Raw genomic sequence first — 24097 nt, 5'->3', positions numbered from 1 at the left:
TTTTAAAATATAAGTGAAAATTTAAATACAGTATTATACAATGGTAATTGGGGAGCTTTTAGTGCACATAAACTCAGTTTAGAAATACCATTTGATTTGTGTGTAAGTTAAACTATATCTTAAATATATATTATAATTCTACATTGGTATAAAATTAAAATGTTAACTTTCAATTTGCCTTTTAAAGAGTAGTATGAAATAAATTGAACTGTGTGGCCTCTTGTCTCTGATTCTGAATCAGTCCTGAAGTGTGTCATATTTTAGAAATGTGTGCACAGTATTTTAAGCCCCAATATAACTGTTTTTCAGTATCTCTGTGAGTGTCAGTTTGATGACAATCTTAAATTCAAGAATATAATTAATGAGGAGGATGCTGATACTATGCGTCTGCAGCCAATTGGGCGAGACAAAGACGGCCTCATGTATTGGTACCAGTTGGATCAAGACCACAACGTGAGGATGTACATAGAAGAACAAGACGATCAAGATGGCTCTTCTTGGAAATGCATTGTCAGGTACCCTTATTGCAATCTTTGTAAGAACTTCTCTCTTTGATCTGTGAGGCCAGAATGCTCTTTCGATTAATGGGAATTGCTAAATTTTTAGTACTCAGCACAATGTCCACAGTAGGTACTTAATATTTGCCAAGTAAATATGAATAACATTTCCATCCATATTGAGACACATACTTTGTGCCAAAATGTTGTGATCTGAATATTAATGTATAAGTTACGTGTGGAAAAAATATTCTTAGATATATATGTGTATATCAAAGCATTGTTTGGTTCTCTTTTTCTTAACTATTTCAGTTTGACCAGTTCATCTGTACAGTTTTTTCTTGTTTTTGTTTTTTTTAATTTATTTCTCATTTGTACTGACAGTTAAATACCTTGAAATTATTTTGTTTTGCTTTTTAAAAATAGATCAATGATACTGGACCTTTGCAGAAAATTTGTGTTTTTAATTTTCTGCCTTGCAATTTCATTATTTATAAATATCATACTAATAGTCATATTATGTAATAATGTTGGAAGTTTAGCGGCATGATAAAATAGGGAAACTATCTAACTTCTCAGTATAAATAGCTGCTTTAACATGAACTCTTACCTGGTTTTGCCCCATTTTTATTTTTAGCATATTTTTATTAGTGATTACTAATTCATTATTAGCATTCATTTGAAAAGTTGAGTAAAGCTCAACTTTTTTCCATTCACCAAAGATAAATATGAGCTGAACAAATTTCTAGAGTGTTATTAGCAGGTATATTGCCTGCTTCTCTTTTGTTGTTGTCTTGTCTTGTTTTGGTTTTGGTTTTTCATGACAGGCTGTCCTAGAACTGGCTTTGTAGTCCAGACTGGCCTCCAACTCACAGAGATCCTGTTCCCTATGCCTCCTGAGTACTGGGATTAAAGACTGGGCTGACGGTGCCTGGCATGGTTCTCTTTTTAGCTAAGTTTCTAAGTGAAGATAAGCAACCTACTCTTGAAATAACATTTTCTTTCTCTTGTTCTTTTTGAATGCAGAGTCCTCTTCATGATGTTCTACTGCCAAGTATACTTTTTCAAATGAAAATATTTTCTTCTGCTTTGTAGATCAAGAAAATGTAACAGAAATTATCATGTTTACTATTGCTAATGCTTACCTTCTTAAAACAATTTTCACATGCACAGTGTTGAGTATGTCCATGCTCAGAGGGCTTTTTTTGTTTGTTTTGTTTTACTTAGTTGGTGTATTTGAATCTGGGTTTTTTGTTTTTTTTTTTAAACCACCTACATGTTTCATTTAACTTTTGCATGTGTCTCTGTGTGGGTATGCATGTGTGTTTGCATGTGTGTGAGCATACTGTGTACACATGTGCTGGCTGGAAGCTGACCTTGGGAGTCTTCCTCAGCTGCTCTCCGCATTCTTCACTGAGGCAAGGTCTGTCACTTGAAATCAGAGCTCTCTCAATATGGCTGTATGGCTAGCTTGAGGGACTCCTCCTCCTCTGCCTCCTGCGTGTGGGATTGCAGGTGGGCTGCTCTGCCCACCAGGCATCTATGTGGTTTCTGGCTCTGTTCTGGTCCTCATATTTTCCTGGCAAGCACTTTACCCCCTGAGCCATTGTCCTAGCCTTATGTTAATAGTGAGCACAAACCTGTGTTCCCACCTTTTACAGTTTGCTTTTATAAACTTCTAACTCCAAACACTGAAATTTTGTATCTTTTTTAAAAAGTATTTATTAACAGATGGTTAAAATTCGCACAGTGTTTCTCACCCCTTTTCAGCCATGACTGGCTTTATTTCTAATTGCTTCTGGCTTCAGAACACAAGAACAAGTTTCTGGGATTGTAACAGTTTACTGAGTGTTTCCTTAGTTACATAAAACCTTGAGTTTAGTCTTCAGTGTTAAATAAACAAACCTAGGGGCATATTCCCAAAACCCTAGGTGGAATGTGGAAGATCAGAAAATCAAGATTATCCTTGGCTACACAGTGAGTTTAAAGTCAGCCTAGGCTGTATGAGACCTTGTCTCAAAAAGAAAATGAAAATCAAACAGAACCAAAAGAACAAAACCCAAAACTAAATAGATTCCCTTCTCAGGTGCTAGTACCTATTTCTGATGAACATTAATATTAAATGATGTGTCTACAGTCAGTGTTTAGAACCCAGTACTCATAAAAACGCCTAAGCAGTTTCCATGGGCTTTAGTCACTGAAGTACCAGGTTGGTTTTAGCCTTAATGACCTTTTTTTTTTTTTTTTTTTTTTTTTTTTTTTGTGGTCATTGTTTTTTGGAGACTGTCTCTCTCTATATTCCTGGCTAGCCTTGAACTCAGAGACTGCCTGCCTCTGCCTCCTGATGATATTAAAAAGACATGTATGCTTAATCGGTATGCTCAGGAACTATGACCACATAAATGTAGAAATGGTTGAGACCGTGCAGAAATGTTTGAGTTCACTAACTGATATACGCTAACCTAGCTTTCAAACATGTGGTGGACATGTGTTCCTTTACTTCATTAGTCCGTTTATATTGTATACAGACTTGTACAGGAAGAAGTTGGAGGTATGAGGGTGGTGGAGTAGCTTAGCTAACATCCTTGACTGGATCCCAGGCTCCTATGAAGTCCCTTGCTTTGTAACGACTAGTCCTAGTTGTATAGTGTATGTTTTCTAGGTAACATTAGCTTTCTTCACATTTCTTACTGGAAGTATTCATGCTTGTTGTGAGATGCCTGTGACATGGTATTTTAGCTAGCTTGTAACTGAATGACTCGCTGGAACTACTACTGTAAATATTGTAAACTGTCTTGTCCACAGAGACTTTGGTGTTATGGATGTTAAATGGGAAAGGTGTATTTTGGCTTCCTCAAGAATATACCACTTTGGCTACATGGTAGCACATGCTTTTAATCCCAGCAGAGACTGGCAGCTCTTTGTGAGTGTGAAGCCTGCCTGATTTACATAGTGAGGGTGCAAGGATAGCCAAGCTTTGTAGAAAGTCCCTATCTCAAGACAAACAAAAGAAACTACTTGATGTAGGGATATGCTTAGTTATTGGCATGCTTGCCTAACAAGTGGGAGTTCATGGATTTGATACCCAGCACATTCTCCCCAAAAATGATATTACTGGGTTGGGGGTGAGGATATAGTTTAGAGAAGAGTACTTGCATAGTAGGTATAAAGCCTGCATTTTGATCACCACTAACAATACATACTTATCTCATGATATATATACTTAATGTATATATGGTGCATAAAATAATATGAGGTATAATGTCACTTCATCCTGAGGAGGTCATACAGAGAATATAGTTAAATTCTGATCCCAAACATGAAAAGAAAAATGTTTAGTACAATAAACTTTTTATGGGAGAAACACTAATTGAATAAGAATAGAGTTGAAATAGAACAATTTAAGGAGATGTCTATTTTCAAATCTATAAAGAATTAATTTGGGGAAGATGTGTGATGGGATTAAAAAGAGCTGAGATAGATGTCGTCGTACAGAACTGAGTTCCAAAGAAACAAGGTCATTTACTCTTACATTACACAGAAATGGTTGTTTTCTGTGAAATGCTGTCAAGGTGTTTTCTTATTAAACCTGGCTTATGTAAAGTAAGTTTTAAAAGTGGGATTAATCTTCGTAGAAACTCTGGTGTTGAGGAAAAGCAGTACAGGTAGAAGGTTGGCTTTGTACATTCTAGGCTACGCTTAAGGCTTTTTGGTTTTTTTTGTTTGTTTTCTTCTTTAACTAGATAATGTTATTTTTTACTAAGAAAATGAATAGGCAAGTTTCCTTTACTTGAAACAGATTCTTTAAAGCAATTCTTTGTTATTGGTTTCAATAGCATTCTTATTCTTAGTGATCAGCCACAGTTTGGAACATGTTTTCTGCATCATCTTGAGCAGATGCTTATATAATAAAAATTATCTAGTCTTCAGAATTGTGTTTTTTAAAAAACTAATAGACAGTGAGCCTTGTTAATTGGCCAGTAAATCTAGAGACATAACTGGACATTGACAGTTCAAAATGCCAGAATTACTAAGTGCAGTAATTTTCTAATACTGAAAATCCAACAGAAGTAATAGTTTTATGTATTTATCAGCTACTGACAACCTAACATCAGTGTATTACCACAGTTTTACAACTTCTGTTGGGCTGGACATGGCTGGATGGCGTTAGGTAAGGAAGCTCTCGGAGCATCCCTAGAGCAAACAGGCTAGCTACAGTAGCCCTCTCAGTGAACTTTGGGTTTAATTGAGAGATTCTGCTTTAATATATGCAGTGGGAACCAAGGATAATGAAAGATGTCAACCTTTGTCTTCAGAATGCATGCATCCATGCTCCATTTGTGCCCATACATGTGAACATACAAAGTCATGCATACATACCTCATACTAATCTTAAATAAAACAAAACCATAAATGTGCTGTTGTTTATACAGTGCCAGTTTACATTCATTGTAGAATTAGTATAAATATGGGGCACATTAGAAGCAGTTAATGCATACATCTGCACATATTCCAAATTGAAAATCATTTCATATACTCAGGTAAAAGAACTCAGGTAAAAGTTGTTCAAGTTTATTGAGCTAAATTTGTTAGCATTTGGGCATTCTCCTATAGAAAGTGGTAGTTTTATGTGGTTTAGCTAAATATAAGTAACAAATTTCAGCAACAGACTTTGTTCCTGTTAGTTTTAAACCAGAAGAATATTTGTTACAGTTATTTCAGCACTTGTTTAGGCCTCAGGAAGGGAGGGCAAAAGCACATAAAATACTTTTTTATAATTGATCAAATAATATGAAATACTTAATACTATTTGCCATAGCATAACTTCTTTATGAAAGAACTATAAAATATAGTGAAAAAGTGTTACTATTAAGCCACCATGAGGGAGGAGTTGCAGCACACAGATCGTAAGTAGACATGACTTAGTCAAGTGCTTCCTTAAGTCAGAAAGACACTGTAGAAAGTGTTTAGATTCTAATTCTAGTAAAAAAAAAAAAAAAACCACTTGGTATAGACAGGATATTATTTCATAAAGTTACATGCATATAGCTAATATTAACTTGAACAAATGTTCAGCATTATGAGAGAATTCCCAGTGAAAACCAGTTAGGTATGACTTTATACCCACAGATATTTTACAAATTAATAATTTATAACATCTTTAGTTATCTCCACTAAAGTGACTAGGTAAATATTACTCAGAAATGCAGGTATTAACAAGTTTTTGAACCAACTGGAACTTAAATCTTACCTTCTAGAAAGAAAAATACTGTGACCACTTTGACTAAGCATTTGGTGGTGTCTTCAAACAATAATAAACTATTATAACATCAGTTTCACTCCTTTGTACTTACCGTAAAGACAAAAAGAATGAGCATTTTCATTTCATCTTGCTGTTCTGTTTGCCTTTGCATTTTAAAACAGTCTTACTCGGTATCTGAAGCTGGCCTTGCCCACTAGGCAATTCAGGCCTAGCCTCAGTTCTGGCCATCTTCCTGTGACTACTGTCGTACTTGATGTAGCATCATTTTTCCTCACAGTATTCATGCAGTAGATTACTAGAAAGCAGCAAAAAGAAATGATCTCATGTGATATGAATTTGTCTCAAAAATCCTTAGTTGTGAAAGAAGCCAAACGGACATAGTGTTTGTTTTAAGTTTAGGTATTAACAAGACTAATAATCTGTGATTATAATAATCAACACTCTGGTAGCAGCCAGGCGTGGTAACATACACTTGCAGTTGCAATACTTGGGAAGCCGGAGCAGGAGGGTCTTGAGTTTTAGACCCACTTGGACTACTTAGTGAGTTCTGAGCCAGCTTGGTTCCATAGTGAGACCCTGTCTCAAGAATGAAAGCACCATCGTTCTTCTTGCTTTGGTAGGGAGTTCATATGTGTTAGTGTTTGTGTCTTCCTTCCTGTCCCCCTGGCTCATGTTTTGAACTTGGGCTCCTGTGAGTGATACTACTTTTGGAAAGTTACAGAATTTTTAAGAGAGAGAACCTAGCCTGAGGAAGTGAGTCGGTGCACTTGAGGTATGGTAGCCCGCTCCCAACTCCTTGCCTGTTCTCTGCTTCCTGACTGCCCCCTGCTCTTAACCACCATTCCTTTCCAGCCACCATGAGCTGAACCCTCCAAACTACACTAGACTTACTGCCCTCCCCGTTTGCTGTTTTTAGTCAGATATTTGTTCACAGCAGCAAGAAGAATTACTAACCCTGTGAGTGTCTTGTGCAGAGTAACTGAACTGAGAGCTAAATGAGTTCACTTTACCCTGGCGTGCTGGAAAAGTCTGTAATCCCAGCATTTCTGAGGGCCAGCCTACTCTTCAAAGAAGACAAAATGTCAAAGTAATAAAATTTTACAAGTAAACAAGAACATGCTAACTTCACAGTATATGAGTTGCACCTCTAAAAATATTTTAAAATTGATGGTGGTTTTGATAGTCATTTACAGAAATTTAAATTCTGAATAGTGAATACAATTTTCATGAATCTTTATTTATAGACCTCTGTCAGGACCTTTTTAAATTTTTTGTTTAATTTTTTTTTTTATTATATATGTGTGTTGTGGGTTATCCATGTGTGAATGCAGGTGTTCAGAGTCTGGAAGAGGGTGTTGGATCCCCTGAAACCAGAATTACAGGTTGTTGTGAGCTGCCTGACATGGGACTGGGAACTGAACTCACGTGTTCTGAAATGGCAGTGGATGCTCATAACCACTGAGCCATATCTAAAACTGTCAGGACTTTAGCTATGCTACTAATAATGACTAAGAAGGTGAGACTTGAGCAGGGTGTGGTGGTGTCTGCCATTCTAGTACTTGTAAGGCAGCAACGGAAGGATTACCACAAATTAGAGCACACAAATGCTACAACTTTTTTTTTTTTTTTTTTTTTTTTGGTTGAGACAGGGTTTCTCTGTGTAGCCCTGGCTGTCCTGGAACTCACTCTGTAGACCAGGCTGGCCTCGAACTCAGAAATCCGCCTGTGTCTGCCTCCCAAGTGCTGGGATTACAGATGTGTGCCACCACCGCCCAGCTGCTACAACTATTAATATAAAATAAAATACACAAAAATTGAAATTAAACGAAAAGAAGGTGAGCTCTAAAATCAAATCTTCCAGAATTCAGTCCTGCTGTGACCTTAGGGAAGTAACTGTACCTCTGTGGATATCTTCTTTTTTTGTTCAGTTTGTTTTATTTTGAGAAAGTGTTTGCTATGTAGCCTAGGCTGTCCTTGAACCTGTGATCTACCTATCTCAGTCTCTTGAGTGCTGGGAGTTTAGATATGCACTACTATGCCCTTGTGTTTGAGTTGCATTAAAGCTTGCTGGTTTGAGCTATCTTAATAATATTGTTGAAGTTATTAACATGCCTCCATTTTCTTGGCTTCTTTAAAAGACTGTTGTTCCTCTCAGTTTTCATTTTTTACTCCCTCAGCATGTAGTTGATAGATAAGAGACAAAATAATGTTGCTGAACCTTAAACTGTAAGGAAAATTAATATAAGATACTTGATATATTTATACTATGCTTTATTCTATTTTAAGGAGGATTCCCATTTTATGTAAAAAAGACACAGGGTCATTGTACTGGCTAGTTTTGTGTGTCAACTTGACACAGGCTGGAGTTATCACAGAAAATGGAGCTTCATTTTGGGAAGTGCCTCCATGAGATCCAGCTGTGGGGCATTTTCTCAATTAGTGATCAAGTGGGGAGGGCCCCTTGTGGGTGGTTCCACCTTTGGGCTGGTGCTCTTGTGTTCTATAAGAGAGCAGACTGAGCAAGCCAGGGGAAGCAAGCCAGTAAGAAACATCCCTCCATGGCCTCTGCATCAGCTCCTGCTTCCTGGCCTGCTTGAGTTCCAGTCCTGACTTCCTTTAGTGATGAACTGCAACGTGGAAATGTAAGCTCAATAAACCCTTTCCTCCCCAACTTGCTTCTTGGTCATGATGTTTGTGCAGGAATAGAAACCCTGACTAAGACGGTCATAAATGTTTAAAAAAAATAGAAGTGAGCTGTGATAAAGAATATCCCATGGCATCAAGGAAGAGCCAGATGAAAGGTTATTCTTGTTTCTCTGTTTTTGTTACATTGGTTACCTAGGGCTGTTCTTGAAGGCTTAGCACTTACCACTGACTCACATCTGAAGACCTAGTAGGCTCACAGAAGGAATATTACATAATACAGTAGTTAACAGTGTGTCCCATTTCTCCAAAATCTAGATTATTTAAGATACATATGGGGACTGTAAGCATTAGAATCTAGGAAAGTTGGAAAGTTAGTCTGCCCTAAACTAAGTTTCTAATCTTTTCTACCAACATAATGTAGTACAACCAGTTGAAGTTTATCCGTGGTTAGCTTACAAATGAGACTCAGGCATGGTTATTTTATTTGGCTTTTGACAATTACTGGGGGTAACTCTAATTTGATTTTCTAACTGCTTTCCTGGCTGCCTCCCCAGCTGCGTTCCCCAGATACTTACTGTTTCTCCATGGTCCATCTCCCCTCATGGCGGCTCCCTCCTTCTCCTCTGCCCTCTCTCTTCTCCACCCCAAGCCAGGTAACTCAAAACCCACCTACCACTAATTCCTCCAATAATTGGCTGTTGCCAATCTTATTTAACCAATAGTTAAATCAAGCAACAAGGTTTGCACAACAAAAGCTTGTAAAAGTGAGAATTCACATGGAGGACTAGGCCTTCTAGTACAGAAGTTAGCATTACAATGCATAGCAACTTACCAAACCTCAGCATGTATTTAAAGTACCATCCTATAAAATAGCAGCCTCTTCCTTTTGCTTAATTGGGTCTAAAATCTTAATCACATGCTTTACCACATTTGTTCTTGCTCTACATATATTCTGTCAGCAAAACCAGTCAGCTCCTCATGCAAAATTAATCTAGAATTTTACCATTGTTTTCTTTTTGTTTGGTTGGTTTTCTGGTTTTTTGAGACAGGGTTTCTTTGTGTATCACTGGCTGTCCTGGAACTCACTCTGTAGACCAGGCAGGCCTCGAACTTAGAAATTCGCCTGCCTCTAACTCTCAAGTGCTGGAATTACAGGCGTGCGCAGCCACCACCACCTGCCCAGCTTTACCATTGTTTTCATCCCCTTCCTAACTACATTATTCTCTCTCCAGCTACTGTCTTTGTCTTTATACATCCAACTTAGTTTGGGCATGACAGTACACATCTATAATTCAGGGGACTGAGGCAGCAAGATCTCCAGTTCAGAATAATCTCTCCCTTCTCCCTTCTCTTCCCTACCCCCCCCTTCCCCTCCTTTCCTCTCTCCCCCTCCCTCCCCTCCTCTCTCTCTTCAGAGGTGTTTGCTATACCCACAGATATTATAGTCAGCATGACAAACCAACTCCCAACAGATTTCCCTCTAACCAGTTTTTTGTTTTTTTAAGATCTATTTCCTTTTATTTTTATGAGTGTAAGTATGGTTTGTTTGTTTTATTCTTTTGTATTCCACACATGTATATATAGACACATACATAAATACATTTACATACATACAACAAACATACTTCATGACACACATAGGTACAAAAGGATTATAATTAATATGTGAAACATACTCTAGACTAAGAGAACAGAAGCACAGTCATTTTGTCCTAAAAGAACATGGTATTTTGGAGGGAAATGGCTGGTATTATAGCTTGAAGGAAGAGTGGTTCGAAGAAGGAAAAGAGAGGGGAAAATATCCAGATTGTTGTTAGGGTCTATAGTCTACTCTTAAAGTTCCAGTTATTAGGGGTAGAGAGATGGCTCAGTGGTTAAGGATACTTGTTGCTCTTGCAGAGAGGACGACCTGAGTTGAATTCCCCCAAGCACCAACATGGTGGCTCACAAATGTAATTCCAATTCCAGTGGATACAATACCCTCTTCTGCCCTCCATGCGCAAATAAATATATATAGGCAAAACACTAATTTTATATATATTTTATTTACTAGGCTGTCTCCTAACAAAAGTGTGTGAATATAATAAAATAATATATATTTTATTTATATTATGTACATGTATATATTTATATATTATATAGAGAGAATATCTTATTTCTGACTAGTTTAAACTTACTATACTTAACTTTTTCTAGCAGAATAAATCATTAGCTCAAACTTTGAAATATCTAGATTTAGATAGTTTTCTGTTTTTAATACTTTAATATGTATGTATTGTGCAAGTTTTTAAAAACATTAATCAGGTTAAAAACCTTTTAGGGAGTTTTTCTTAATATTTTTTTAATTTCCTTTTATACCTTTGATACATAGCATAAACAATTTAGATGGATATTTTCAGTAATAAGAACATTTAGTAAATAACTTGTATAATATACTTTTCAGAATCCAGCGTGACTCCACATGGGTAGAGATACAGAGCTATGTAATAAGGAAAAGCAGTAATGAAACATTCACAGACTTTTGTTAGGAGACAGTCTAATATAATGAGAAGGAAATAACACCTTTGTGAAAAATAAACTATTTACAAATAGTTGAATCTTATTTTTTTTGTAAAGTTGATTACCATATCAGACTCTGAAAGAGCACTTAATCTGAAATTTTAATAAACAGTTAAATTTTATACTTTTGCTTGGTGGTAGTTGGCACATGTCATTAATTCCAGAACTGTGGAGGCAGAGGCTGATAGATCTCTGAGTTTGAGACCAACCTGGTCTACAGAGCGAGTTCTAGGACAGCCAGGGCTACACAGATAAAACTCAATTCAGGAAAAAAAATTATACTCTTTTATTTTATTAAGTTCATATTACATTTATACATATTATATACATTCCTACACTTGATAAGTAGTTATCATTTTAACATCTAGTTGATTTCCACTAGTAACAATTTTCTTTCTTTCCCAGGGAGACTGATTTGATATTTGGTCTTATTTTTGTTTTTATTGTGTAAAATCTAAAATAGAAAATAATGTAAAAGTATTAATAACATGGTGTTTCAAGTGGAAAATTCTGCCCTTGACCTGGTATGAACTGGTACTGTCGAAAAACAAGAGTTCAACATAGAGTGTATTCAGCACCTCAGGGAGGAGACAGCCACCCTCCTGGTCCCTGTCATTTAGGAGGGCTCTTTTGCACGTCTGCATTGTCTAGCACTGTGATGCCCACAGAGAAGAATGCACAGCATTTGTGCAGTCCACATGCCCCAGTGACAAGTCGATATGCTGCCCCTCAAGGCTAAGATCTACTCAGTGTTTTTAAATTTTTGTTGTAGGATCTAAAATTATTGTTGAGTCAAAAAGGCCCACAGATACCCTGTGAGGAACAGTAATATAAGAAAGAAGAAATATTTATGTTTGTCAATGGCACAGAAGTTAAGTTACAAGAGAAGCCGGACATTGGTATACAACACCTTTCCAAAAACTGTGGTGTTGGAATGACAGTATATCCAGCAGGGTACAAGTATGAGCTGTCAAAGGTCTATGCTATAAATGAAGGAGAGGAGTTAGTAAAAAGCAGAACAGTGATACAGAAATCTCAAAATGAAGAAAATGAATGTATGGAAAGCAGGATCCATCACTTACAGTCTCCTACCACTCAGTGTGGTGCTTCTAAGAACTAAGTAAAGACCTATCTTCAATAAGGAAGAGGTAGAGGTTAGTATCAATAGGCTGAGTGCAGAAATGGAAGGAAAGACCAAGGGCTGACCTCTGAAGACTTGAACTGGTTAAAGATCTGATCATGTGGTGTAGGAGTTCTTGATGGACGGCCCCTGCCTTGATGAGAGTTTCACCAGGCCACGTCAGCCCTACTGGCACATGCTAAGGCAGCGCGTGCACAGAGTGATGCCAGCAGTGATGGGCCTTATGGCTGAGCGAGCCTGCTCTGAAGCTGACAGAAATGCATACATCTATAAAGAGTCTTTTCTCACTTACTGTTTTACAAATATTTTCCTTAACAGTAGTTCATGCTCATGGTAAACCTGGACTAGGTGGTGACTACAAAATTTTATATTCACTGACAGTGATTCTGCTTATTCCCAGTGAAATTCCCTACAACATCCCCATTCAATCTGTGTTCTTTATTCTAATGTAATGTCACTGTTTCATCCCCAGCTTAGGAAAATGCACTTTTCCTTACCACATTAATAGCAGCTAACAGAATCATGGGTATGGAAAGTTTCCAAAACGGATTTCTTAAACTCAGGGCATAGTGGCCCATGTCTATAATTCTAACACTTTAGAGATAGAAGCAGGAAGATCACAAGTTCAGGGTCATCCTGGACTTCACAGAGTTGGAGGCCAACCTGGATTCACAAGACCCTGTCTCTAAGAAATAAATGAATGGAAGGAGCCTGAGTATAACCTGTGACCCCTGCGCTGTTTCCAATGCTTGCATCACAGCAATTAAAGCCACAGCTGTGTCTGCTTGATGCCACTGTATGTAGTGGTAGAAATGACCAACATTGAGGATTCTGAATATTAAGGGGGAAAAAATCTTTCAAAAGTTTTAAAAATTACTTTAAGCATATGATGTATTTTACCTGCATGTATCTATACACCACATTTACGCCTGGTGCCCATAGAACCAGGGCAAAATGGGGTGGGGGCATTAAATTCTTTGGAACTGGACTTATAGACAGTTGTGAGCTACCATGTGAGTGTAGGGAATGTAACCTAGGTCCTCTGGAAGAGCAGCCAATGCTCTTAATCACTGTGACATTTCCAGCTTCTCTTCACAAAAGATTTCATTACACATGCTAAAACATACAATGTGAGGGTCTTATAAGAAGCTGGAAGAAATGAATATAAATGCTTTTAACATTAGTATGGAATGAAATTTCAGTTATTTATGCATTGATCCATTATGAAATAGTCAAAAGGATTGTGAACCACTGAGATCTGGACAATAGATGTAGAGATGTTAATAATTGTAAAGTGTTACTATATACATTGCAGGCCCTTAGAGTTGTATGCATTTATAACAAAATGAACGTCTGCTTATAGAATCAGATTTCTAAGGTAAAACTTGTTCATCATGGTGGAAGTTTGGTGTGTCTGTGTCTGTTGTGGGTGCTTAATGAGTGTGTGTGCCTATGGAGGGCTGAGGGCAAGAGCTCAGGTGTTGGTCCCCACTTATTTTTTTTAAAGATTTTTCTCTCTAGTCTGGAACTCACCCAAGATCGTATTCTAGGCTGTCTGACCAGCAGTACCTGGGGAGACACACCTATCTCTGCCTCTCCACCTCCAAGGTTGCAAATGTTCACCACCAGACCCAACTCACTAGCATAGTTGGTAGAATTGAATTTAGATCCTCATGCTTGTAAGGCAAACACTTGGGAAACCTTTTTTTAAGATGTTAGATCTTCTGTCATGAGACATAACAAAGGAAGCTGCTTTAGCTCATGGTTTCAGAGGTTACCTACAGTCCTTCCTAGTCAGTTCTTGTTTCTGGGCCTGCGATGAGAGAGCATCAGGTGGTGTAAGCATGTGGCAGAGGATGTTTGCCTCACTCAGGACAGCAAGCAGAGAAAAGGGATACAGGAAAGTGCCAGAGCAAGATACACGGTTCTCAGATACATACTCTCAGTGACCTGCTGCCTTCTTAATAACCCCCAATAGCGCCATTAGAGCATTATTTTAAGAAGAAATTAACCCAGTAGTTAGGTCCTAACCAAATGCCCAACAACTATCAGTTAAGCCCCAATACTTAGATCTGTGGGACTAATTATCTCAACTGGTATCTTCTTGTCACTAATGGACTCATTTCTAGATCCCTTAATTGTTTGAGATTGTCCTTCTCATAAAGAAAATCCAGCCATGCTAGCATATGTGACACCAAGATGGAATGATTGAGAGATTGAGATCAACCTGAGCTATACGATGAAACACTAATTCAAAAATATATTTAAACTGGAACAATCTGTACAATGGCCTTTTGCCTTTGTTGTTGTTGTGAGCCTAGTCTTTAATGGCTGAACCATCCCTCCAGCCTATTAATCATAGAACATCACCACAGGTAGGGACTGGAACCTGCCATTGGTTGCTATTAAGCAGCTGAAATCAGCATTCTTGAGCTACTACCTCCACTGCCCAGTTTCCCTGAACACATCTTATCCCTGTAGTGATTATTCCAATTACTTATGTGCAACTCTAAGAAGATAGTTACCGGTAACACATAAACAAGAGTAAGGTTGATTCCGAACAGCTGTAGATTGTCCTTGTGGTTGGTTTTCTTCTTGACAGCACAACATACACTATCTTTACTTAACACAGTAAATTACTGAAAATGTTGTGTGAAGTTATCTACAGACTGTATCTATAGGCTTTACATGAACAGAGTGAGCAAGTGGCAGAGTGGTTAAGTGCTTCCTCCCTAAGTGGGAGCGTTTGAGTTCAGATGCCAGCATTCATGCACAAGCTAGAATGGGACAGACAGGGAGATCCTGGGCCTCTATAAGAAGGGTAGTGCTCAAGGTGATTACGGAACACACCGGACATGCCACACATGGACATTTGAATTGTTAAGAGAACCTCAATACGTAAATACATAAACAGTAGTCACCCTTTGACTTGTTTAATGGTTTCCCTCCCCTTGTTTCTATCCAAAGTGTTTTGCGTTGCTGTTCTATGCAGTAAGGAAAATATATTTTCTGTTTGAACAGTACATTTTAATGTGTGTCTTCTTAAGTACTTAGTTTTAGAATCTGGGTTTTGTTAGGACTACTTCCAGGCCATGGATGTTCTTTACTGTGTTGTTCCCTTGTTATTTTAATTTCTAGTAGGTGCTGTTCACAAACTTCACTAGACTTAGAAAGATTTTTATGCTGTCTTATTTTTTCCCTTGTTTAGAAATCGAAACGAGTTGGCTGAGACTCTTGCACTCCTGAAAGCACAAATTGATCCTGTACTATTGAAAACCTCTAGCCAACAGGAAGATTCTTCCCGGGAAAGTCCCACCCTAGAGGATGAGGAGACTAAAAAAGATGAAGAAACACCTAAACAAGGTTTTTTTGTGTGTTTTCTTTTGCTTTGTTTTGTAATCTCTACTATTTTCTACTCCTCCACCCAACTACATAATCCTAAATTTTTATCTCAGTTTGAAAAATTGAGAGCCTTTCTATAAAAGACTATTTCAAAAGGAAAAATGCAAAAAAAAAAAAATTGCTCATTCTTTCTGACATTTTAAAACATATAAATCAACTATGTTCAGATTATGAATGTAGTGTCATATTGAATTGAGAATCTTGGTAGGCATGGTGCCATTCACATATGCTGAAGCTCAACACTCGGGAGGCAGAGGCAGGATGTACTAAGTTCTAGGCCAGCCTGAACCAAACTAAAGCCATAACAGAATGCTAAGAATGTTTATTGAACTTGTCAGTTGGAGTACAAAAAGATAGATCACAGATTTGGCAACTTTAAACATTTTAGGTTTGTAGGGACTGTGGCAGTCAGTGAGTGCATTTAATTACATTGTTCTCCTCACTAAATGAGTGAACATGGTAGACACTAAGAGTTTTCTCCAGCTGCAGCCCTGGAATCTGCTTTCTGTCATTAGGAATTTGATTACTAAGAACCTCATATCAAAGAAATACTTGTCTCTTATTTCACTTAGCATACAGTTTTCAAGTATACATATTAGTGCATGAATGGTGATTTTCTTCCTCTTATGCATAATAGGCCAGGCAGTAGTAGCACATGCCTTTAATCCCAGAACTCAGGAAGCAGAGGCAGGCAAATCTATGCATTCTGAGTTTGAGGCCAGCCTAGTCTACAGAGCGAGTTCCAGGGCAGCTAAGGCTACAAAGAAAAACCCTGTTTCAAAAACAAGCAAGCAAGCAAACAAACACACAGACTGAGAATAGTCCACTGTGTAGGCCCCACCTTTGTTTACCTGTCCATTTGTGTTCCGTCCTTCTTAATGCTCTTGACTAATCCTGCTGGGAACATACTAATACCGATACTTCTTTGAATTCATATTTATGCTACACATCCAGGAGTAAAATTGCTAAATCTTATGATAATACTGTTTAATTTTTGGAGGCCTTACCATACTTAGTTTTTTGTTTTTTCTTTTTGTTTTTGTTTTAAAGACATGGCCTCCTGTGTAGCTCTGGCCTAGAATACATTCTGTAGTCCAGGCTGATCTAGAACTCACAGAGATCTCTTTGCCTCTGTCTCCCAAATGTTGGGATTAAAGGTGTGTGCCACCATGCTTGGTCTTTTTCTTTTGTTGAGTCATGAAACTAGGTATTAGTCTCTAATGATTAATAGTATAATCGTGTTCAGCATCTCTTCAGATGCTTATTAATCTTTTGTATCTTTGAAAAGGTAAAATGGTATTTATCAAAATGTCTTCATATATATTATTATATATATTGTTGAATGTTTTTGGGGTGTGTGTGTGTGAGGGGGGTGCGGGGGGAGGAAGGGAAGGAAGAAGAGAGAGAGAGAGAGAGAGAGAGAGAGAGAGAGAGAGAGAGAGAACGAGAACGAACAGGCAGTGCTGCTTATACTTATCTCTTGAGCTCATAGGGTCAGGTAATCCCCCTGCCTCAGGCAGAGCTGCTAGGACTATGTCACCAAGCCTGGACTGCTTGTTTTTGTTTGTTTGTTTGTTTGTTTGTTTTTCAAAATAGCCCTGTTTCTTTGTGGCCCTGATTGTAGACCAGGCTGGCCTTGAACTCACACAGATCTCTCTGCCTCTAGCTCCCAAGTGCTGGGATTAAAGGCATGTGGTACCACTGCTTGGCAGCTGCTCACATTTAAAACCAGAGTTGATCATTTTTTGTTGCATTAATTCTTAAGGCTATGACAGTTATAAGTATTAAGCCTGTTTTTGTTTTACTAGTTTTCTACCTCAGCAGATGAAATCTTTACCTTTCTGAAAGAAAAAAACAAAAAACTAAGTACTGACATGTAGAGAAAAAATCAGCTAATTCTAATGCACGTCTGAGCACATGAATTCGGCAGCACAGGTCAGCTTCAGGCTGCATTCCTAAGGAGCCATTTCCCTTGTTTTCTTGAGAAAACATATTACACTAGGACTTAAATTCCTTGATTAAGCTACAATAGCAGGCAAAGAGCCCTATGAATTCTCCAGCTCTTAGATTACAGACACAAGCTGCCACATCTGACTTGTTTTGTTTGTTATGTTTTTTTCTTGTTTTTGAACAAAGAGGATGAAGGTTTGATTTGTTTCTCACGGTGTTGCAAAGCCAGTGCTTCAAGGTGGGAAAACAACAGCCAACAAACACATGGCGAAACAAAGACAGTAGTCTTCTGCTTCTGACACCGTACAACACTTCTCTGCATTCCCAGGCATTTCCAGTGAGAAGACACTAAGTCTCTGACCAAAATACAGTGGTGGATATGGGCAAGTTACAAAATTATGTAAGATACACCACTGTTATCCTGAATTATGCAGTTCTTATAACCAATAGGTAGGGTCTCACCATGTATGTAACTGTGGCTGGTCCAGAACTTAGGTTGACCAACCTCAAACATCTGCCTACTGAGTGCTGGGATTAAATGGTGGTCCATCACCAAACCCAGCTTCAGAACCACTTTTCACCACAGATATCTTAAGAATTCTGTACACCAGAGCTTAACCCCTAGTTTAAATATTTAGTATGGTGATTATCAAAAATCTGTACACTGTGTTTATCCGAATCCATTAGGAAGTCACGGGTGGGTATTAAGTAGTACTATCAAGAACAATTTCTTTCCATCATTATTGCTAAAAGTTATTTCAAGTCTTCTATTCTCCACTAGTTTAAGAAGCAAGCTGGAGCAGATCATGTCCCGGTTTTATCTGGAAGTGGAGGGGTGCCATGGTCACTCCTCAGTGGCCTTCACCTGTTTCCCATATGCTTCTTCTCTCATCAATTCATCCAGCTCAGAAGGGTCACTCAGTGTCATCTTAATCACCCAGCCATCTTCCTAACAGGATTTGTTGATGAACCTGGGTTTTCGTGCACTCGTCATTGACATCTCCTGACAGAGAGGAAAGTTCACTGGCAACCTTCATATTCTCCAAAGCGCAAAACTTGTTTTTTCAGTTTTGTCCCAACTTCAGGCAGACTACAGTAAACAACATCTCCCAAAGCTTCCTGTTCAAAACCGCTGCTTCCCACTGTTCCAGTACCATCCTCAGTTGTTATCCATTCATGTTTCTCTGTGAATTTCCACACCAACAGCAAAGCAGATATGGGTGCGCAGCGAGCAGACAGCCATGGGCTCGGCTGGACAGGCAGGAGGCCAGGGTGGCAGAAAGGCCTGCAGGCCACAGCTCCACACCACTCTTGATCCGAGGTCCTGAGGGTAACTGCCTTCTTTTGTTTTTTTTAATGTAGGTTTTGGAGAACAGACTTGGGTTTGCCATCAGAACCATTCTGAACTGAGCTATCTTCCCAGCTAAGCTGGCATCTTTAGTTAATAGTTTCTATTTTTGATTATATAAAGGAATTTGCTTCCTTCCCCTGTCATGATTTTTTCCACTAGAAGCTTTCATTATTTGTTTTTCATTACGTTCTTTATCCACTTTGATACTTGGAAGAAACTATCCATCAAATAACACCTGCAACATTGTTTGAAAACAATTGAGTTTCTTTATATTGAAATGATATTTCTGCATGTTAAGCATGTCCTTTAGTTAAAGCCTAGGTATTATGTTCCTTTGACCACTGTTACATGATTTCACATATTGGTGATGCTTTTACTTGTAAGCTACCTTCTCATATGTAACAAACATTTGGGTTGCGTTGGTAAAGTACAATAATTTTAATGTACACCCTTGTATTCTGGAGGGATTTGTTATTTTTCTATTTTTCTTTTATTTGCTATGTTTCTTTTAGTAGTGTTCTCTGGGATTAGTTCTGGCATAAAGTGTAATACTATTTGTTCATTCAGTTGTTCAGTATGGTCATTCATTTATTCTACCTGTTTGCTTATTTCCTCTTCTCACAATAAGAAAGTCAAAGGGGCCATATATGGGTGGTGCACACCTTGATCCCAGCCCCTGGGAGGCAGAGGCAGGTGGGTCTTGTTGAGTTAGAGGCTAGCCAGGGCTACATATTGACTCAACAAAAGAAAAGACTAAAAAGTAAAGTAAAGGGGGTAGAAGAATAACTAAGTGGTTATGCGTGCTGGCTTCTCTTCTGACCAGAGTGACACGCAACCATCTTTAACTTCAGTTCCAGGATATCTAGTACCATCTTCTCACTTCTGAGAGCACTAGGCTTGTTACATAGTACATAGATATATGTCTGTGCAGACAAAACACTCATACACATAAAAGATAAAATAAAAGGTAAAAACTATACAGAATATGAAATGGACAAAACATTTTTTCTTTTCTTTTTTTTTTTTTTTCTGTTTTTTGTCTGGGTAGCTCTGGCTGTCCTAGAACCCACTCTGTAGACTAGGCTGGCCTTAAACTCAGATATCCATCTGCCTCAGCCTCCTAAGTGTTGGGATTAAAGGTGTCTGCCTCTGCTAGTGCCACCACCACCATGCTGCAAAATAGACATTTACGAGGCAGTTAAAAGGAGCTAGGAGACTTTAGATTTGATTTTTAATAAACATTTTAAAAGCACTTGATAGTGTTGCAGAGGACCTGGGTTTGGTTCCCAACACTCACATGGTAGCTCATAATTGTCATCTAGTAGTAGAAGATCTAATGCCCTCTTCTGGCCTAGGCACAGAGCATACTTGTGGTACACTTTATACATGCTGGCTAAACACTCATACACACAAAGTAATGTTTTCTTAATTTGATTTTCTACCATTTCCTTATGGTTAAATAATTCCGGGCCTGGAGATGAATCAGTGATTAAGAGCATGTATTGCTGTTCTAGAGCACCTTTATAGGTTCTTAACACCAATGTTAGGTACTCAGAACCACCTGTAAGTCCAGCTTCAGCAGGTCCAATGCCCCTGGTATCTGCCAGCACTTGTACTCAGAAGCACACACTTCTTACACCCTTCCCTCTTCCCCAAGATTAAAAAATGAAATTTAAAAAGTTACTATTCTTGGGGGAATGACATGTGTGCCACATTGTGCATGTGGAGGTCAAAGGGCAGTTGTGAGGAGCTGACTCTCTGCCGTTACACAGTTCTGGGGCTTTGGGATTCAGGTCCTCAGGCCTGTACCGCACATGCTTTTCCCTGCTGAGCCATCTTTCTGGGCCTCTTGACACTGATTTAGATAGACAGTTGTTGTATAGTTTAAAAGTCAAAGCAAATTATTTCTTTAGTAAAGTGATTTTTTTTAATCCTGTTGGTGTGTAGATGCACAAGTGACTGTGCCATGTGTTCATAAGCACTTGTACCCACTAGACCATCTTGTTGACATTCCTTAGTAAAGTAAAACTTGCTAGTGTATTACCAAAACTGCCTATGTTGGGCCTTGACAGTAGTCGGTGGAGCCGATATTGACTGTAGCTGGTGATGTCTTTTTTGAGAAGAACCTGTGTGGTGCTGCTCCGCTTGTCAGAGGCCTGGATGTGGAGGAGCAGGACATGTAGATGCTGTTTTCCTCTTACATCTAAACACGTATGCCACGGCCTCTCATACAGCTGCTTTCCGTGCTTCCTGGTACAAAAAGGAAGCAGCCTGTGATGGAGGGCTTCTCAATAAGAGAGCGGATGAGGAGCGGAACCCTGGGTTCTGCGCTCCTCCCTTTCCTGCTCCCCCCCCCCCCCAGCAGAGCCCTGTGGAGAGTACCTGCTGAGCATTACATACATAATTCAGGGTCATCTCTCACACTGCAAAGATGAAGACAAAAATCTAAAGAACTCTTTTGTGTCTCTTTTTCTGACAATTAAATGTTTATCTTTAAAGGTTTCTTTTTCTTTCTCTCTTTTTCTGAAATGAGGTCTCTCACTGTATTATCCAGGCTTGTCTTAACTCTTGGATTCAGAGGATACTCAAGAAGATGTTTTTTATTTATTCATTTATTAAATATTGGGCATCTTCTATATATGAATTATTATTGCAGGCAAGGAAGTTCAGTAAACAAAGCAGACCGGAAATAGTTGTTTTTTCATGAATCTTACACTATAGTGGATCAAATAACTCACCTGTGTGCCATTTACCTGAACCTATTTTGTTCTAAAATAATTTGTAATGTTAAATTGCCTAATCTTTATTAGATAAATAAGTTTTCAGGAACCCAAGAAACCCCAGAAACTGCAGATAATGCTGAAACTTACATTTATGTTAAAGTTTTTCCATACAGATAAATTTTAATTTATAAATTTGTATAGCTGTACAGTGAAAGGAGATAAGAAACAATAAAGTAAACAACTTAAACAATAAACTTTAGTAAGCTGTGTGAATATAGTCTATTACTCCTACTCCTTGACCACCTTTTCTCCTTGATATTCAAGTGTGTGTTCTGCTCCTAAGGTTGTAGTTCAGTATATGCTTTTAGATAGTATACTTTTAGGAAGTTACAGTGCTTAGAACATGAAATCATTTAATGCCCGTTTTACCATTTGTTAACTGTCTTAGGGCATCCAATGCTATGAAGAGACACCATGACCATAGTAACTCTTATACAGAACAGCATTTAATTGGGGCTGGCTTAAGGCTCAGAGGTTCTGTCCATTATCATCATGGCAGGAAGCATGGCAGCGTGCAGGCAGACATGGTGCTGGGGAAGGAGCTGAGAGGTCTACATCTTTATCTGATGGCAGCTAGAAAGAGATTGTCATCCTTACTGGTCTGAGCCTGAATATGAGAGGAGACCTCAAAGCCCACCCCCACAGTGAGACACTTCCTCCAACAAGACCACACCTCCTAATCGTGCTGCTCCCCATGGGCCAAGCCTTCACATCTGAGTCCAGGGACCAGAACTGTTCAAGCCCCCACAGTTACATACTGCTTTCGAATTTAGAAGGAACAAGAACAATGAAAGAGTAACTTCTGAGAAAAAATGAAATTGAGGTGAAGTCAACTAACTTTAAGTATAGTTTTACAACCACTTACAGAAAGAACTTTTGTTAATTTTATGTCGTATGCTTCTGCCCCTATGTAAGCAGATGAAGAAGTGTTATTCGACAGTCTCTAGTACAAATGGACCTGTAGGCTGGCAGTTCTCAGACCTGATTTAGTCTATAAATATATCTTAAATTTGTATGTGGTTTAAAAGGCCTAGATAAATACCCATTTTAAAAGTGTACACTTACTAGTTTTTCATATAGTTACTTTGTAGGAAACCATAACCATAATCTAATTCTAGAACATTTCCATCAACCCTGAAAGAAACAGTAAAGGATTATTTACTAGCTGTTCACTGTCTCTCTTTTTTGTCCTTTGAAATGGTAATGTCCTTTTCTGTAGAAATTTGTCTCTTTAGGACATTTTATATGAATGAAATAAGTATTATAGTCTGCTTTTGTGTTTGAGTTCTTCCACTTAACATGTTTTCAAATTTTACCCACATATACTTTGTCAATATGTCCTTTTAAAGGGTGTCCCTTGTGGTACATTTTTCGTCCTTCTCCACTTTGGACATAAGCATTCTTTTACTGTCCATATGAATGAGCACTGGTGTCTGTCTTTGTGGGAGTCTGTGCTGTGTGGGTGCTGGCTGGCCCAGGGCTTAGGCACACCACATCCCATGTCACTGCCCTGCTCCACTAGGAGAGCTCTTTTCCTTCTTGTTTTTGTTGGTTTACCTGTTGGCTGAGCGTTCTACCACTAAGTTGGTCTCGTGTGTGTGTGTGTGTGTGTGTGTGTGTGTGTATGTGTGTGTGTGTGTGTGTGTATGTGTGTGTGTGTGTGTGTTTGTATAGGCTCCAAGGATCAAACCTTTACCACTGACCTGTCTTGTTGGTTCTTCCTTTTAAATTTTTATAATACCTCCATTTTCTACTACTGGCCCCAGTTTTTTATTTTATTTTTTTTTCTTTATTTATTTATTATATGTAAGTACACTGTAGCTGTCTTCAGCTGCCATTAGAAGGTGTCAGATCTCTTTACGGATGGTTGTGAGCCACCATGTGGATGCTGGGATTTGAACTCATGACCTTTGGAAGAGCAGTCGGTGCTCTTACCAGCTGAGCCATCTCTCCAGCCCGTTTTTTATTTTTATTTAAAATTAAAAAAAGGTTTTTTTTGAGTGCAAGCATTTTGCCTGTGTGTTTGTCTGTGCACCACCTGCATCGTTGGTACCTAAAGAGGCCAGAAAAAGGCATTGGATCCCCTGAAACTAGAATTATGGATATTGGTTTTAACCTGCCATGTGGGTGCTAGGAATCCAACCCTTGTTTTCTGGACTAGCAGCCAGTTCTCTGCTGAGCTTCAGTTTTTCCCTCAGCTTCACTACCCCTTCTTTTGTTATTATTATATTTATTTAGTGCTGTACATGCACCACTGTACAGGTGCAGGAGTTGGTTCTGTCTAACGTGGCTTTGGGGTTTAAACATGTCATCAAATGCCTTTGCCACTGAGTCATCTTCTCTTCCCAGTGTTGCTTCCCTTTGTCCTGATATTCAGCTGTCTGCAGCACAGAAGTCTGCTTATAGTAGACGTAATGGGCCTGTTTGCTAATAATTTTGAGTATATGTTGACTGGATGAGTGCAAACGCATCTGAATCTAGAGGGATGCTTTTGAGCAGATCAGG

General features: G+C 38.5%; 1 protein-coding gene across 1 annotated transcript in view; it reads left to right on the top strand.

The window, feature by feature from the left end:
- Rsf1 (remodeling and spacing factor 1) overlaps positions 1-24097 on the top strand; it is a 122332-nt gene that overhangs the window by 68598 nt on the left and 29637 nt on the right. Inside the window, exons 4-5 of the mRNA XM_052158346.1 lie at positions 310-515; positions 15315-15469. Of these exons, the coding sequence (XP_052014306.1) occupies positions 310-515; positions 15315-15469 (361 nt within the window). The remainder of the gene's footprint in view (positions 1-309; positions 516-15314; positions 15470-24097) is intronic.

The sequence above is a fragment of the Apodemus sylvaticus genome, chromosome 1 (genome assembly GCF_947179515.1).
Source record: "Apodemus sylvaticus chromosome 1, mApoSyl1.1, whole genome shotgun sequence".
NCBI lineage: Eukaryota > Metazoa > Chordata > Mammalia > Rodentia > Muridae > Apodemus > Apodemus sylvaticus.
This window is presented reverse-complemented; position numbering and strand designations above follow the sequence as displayed.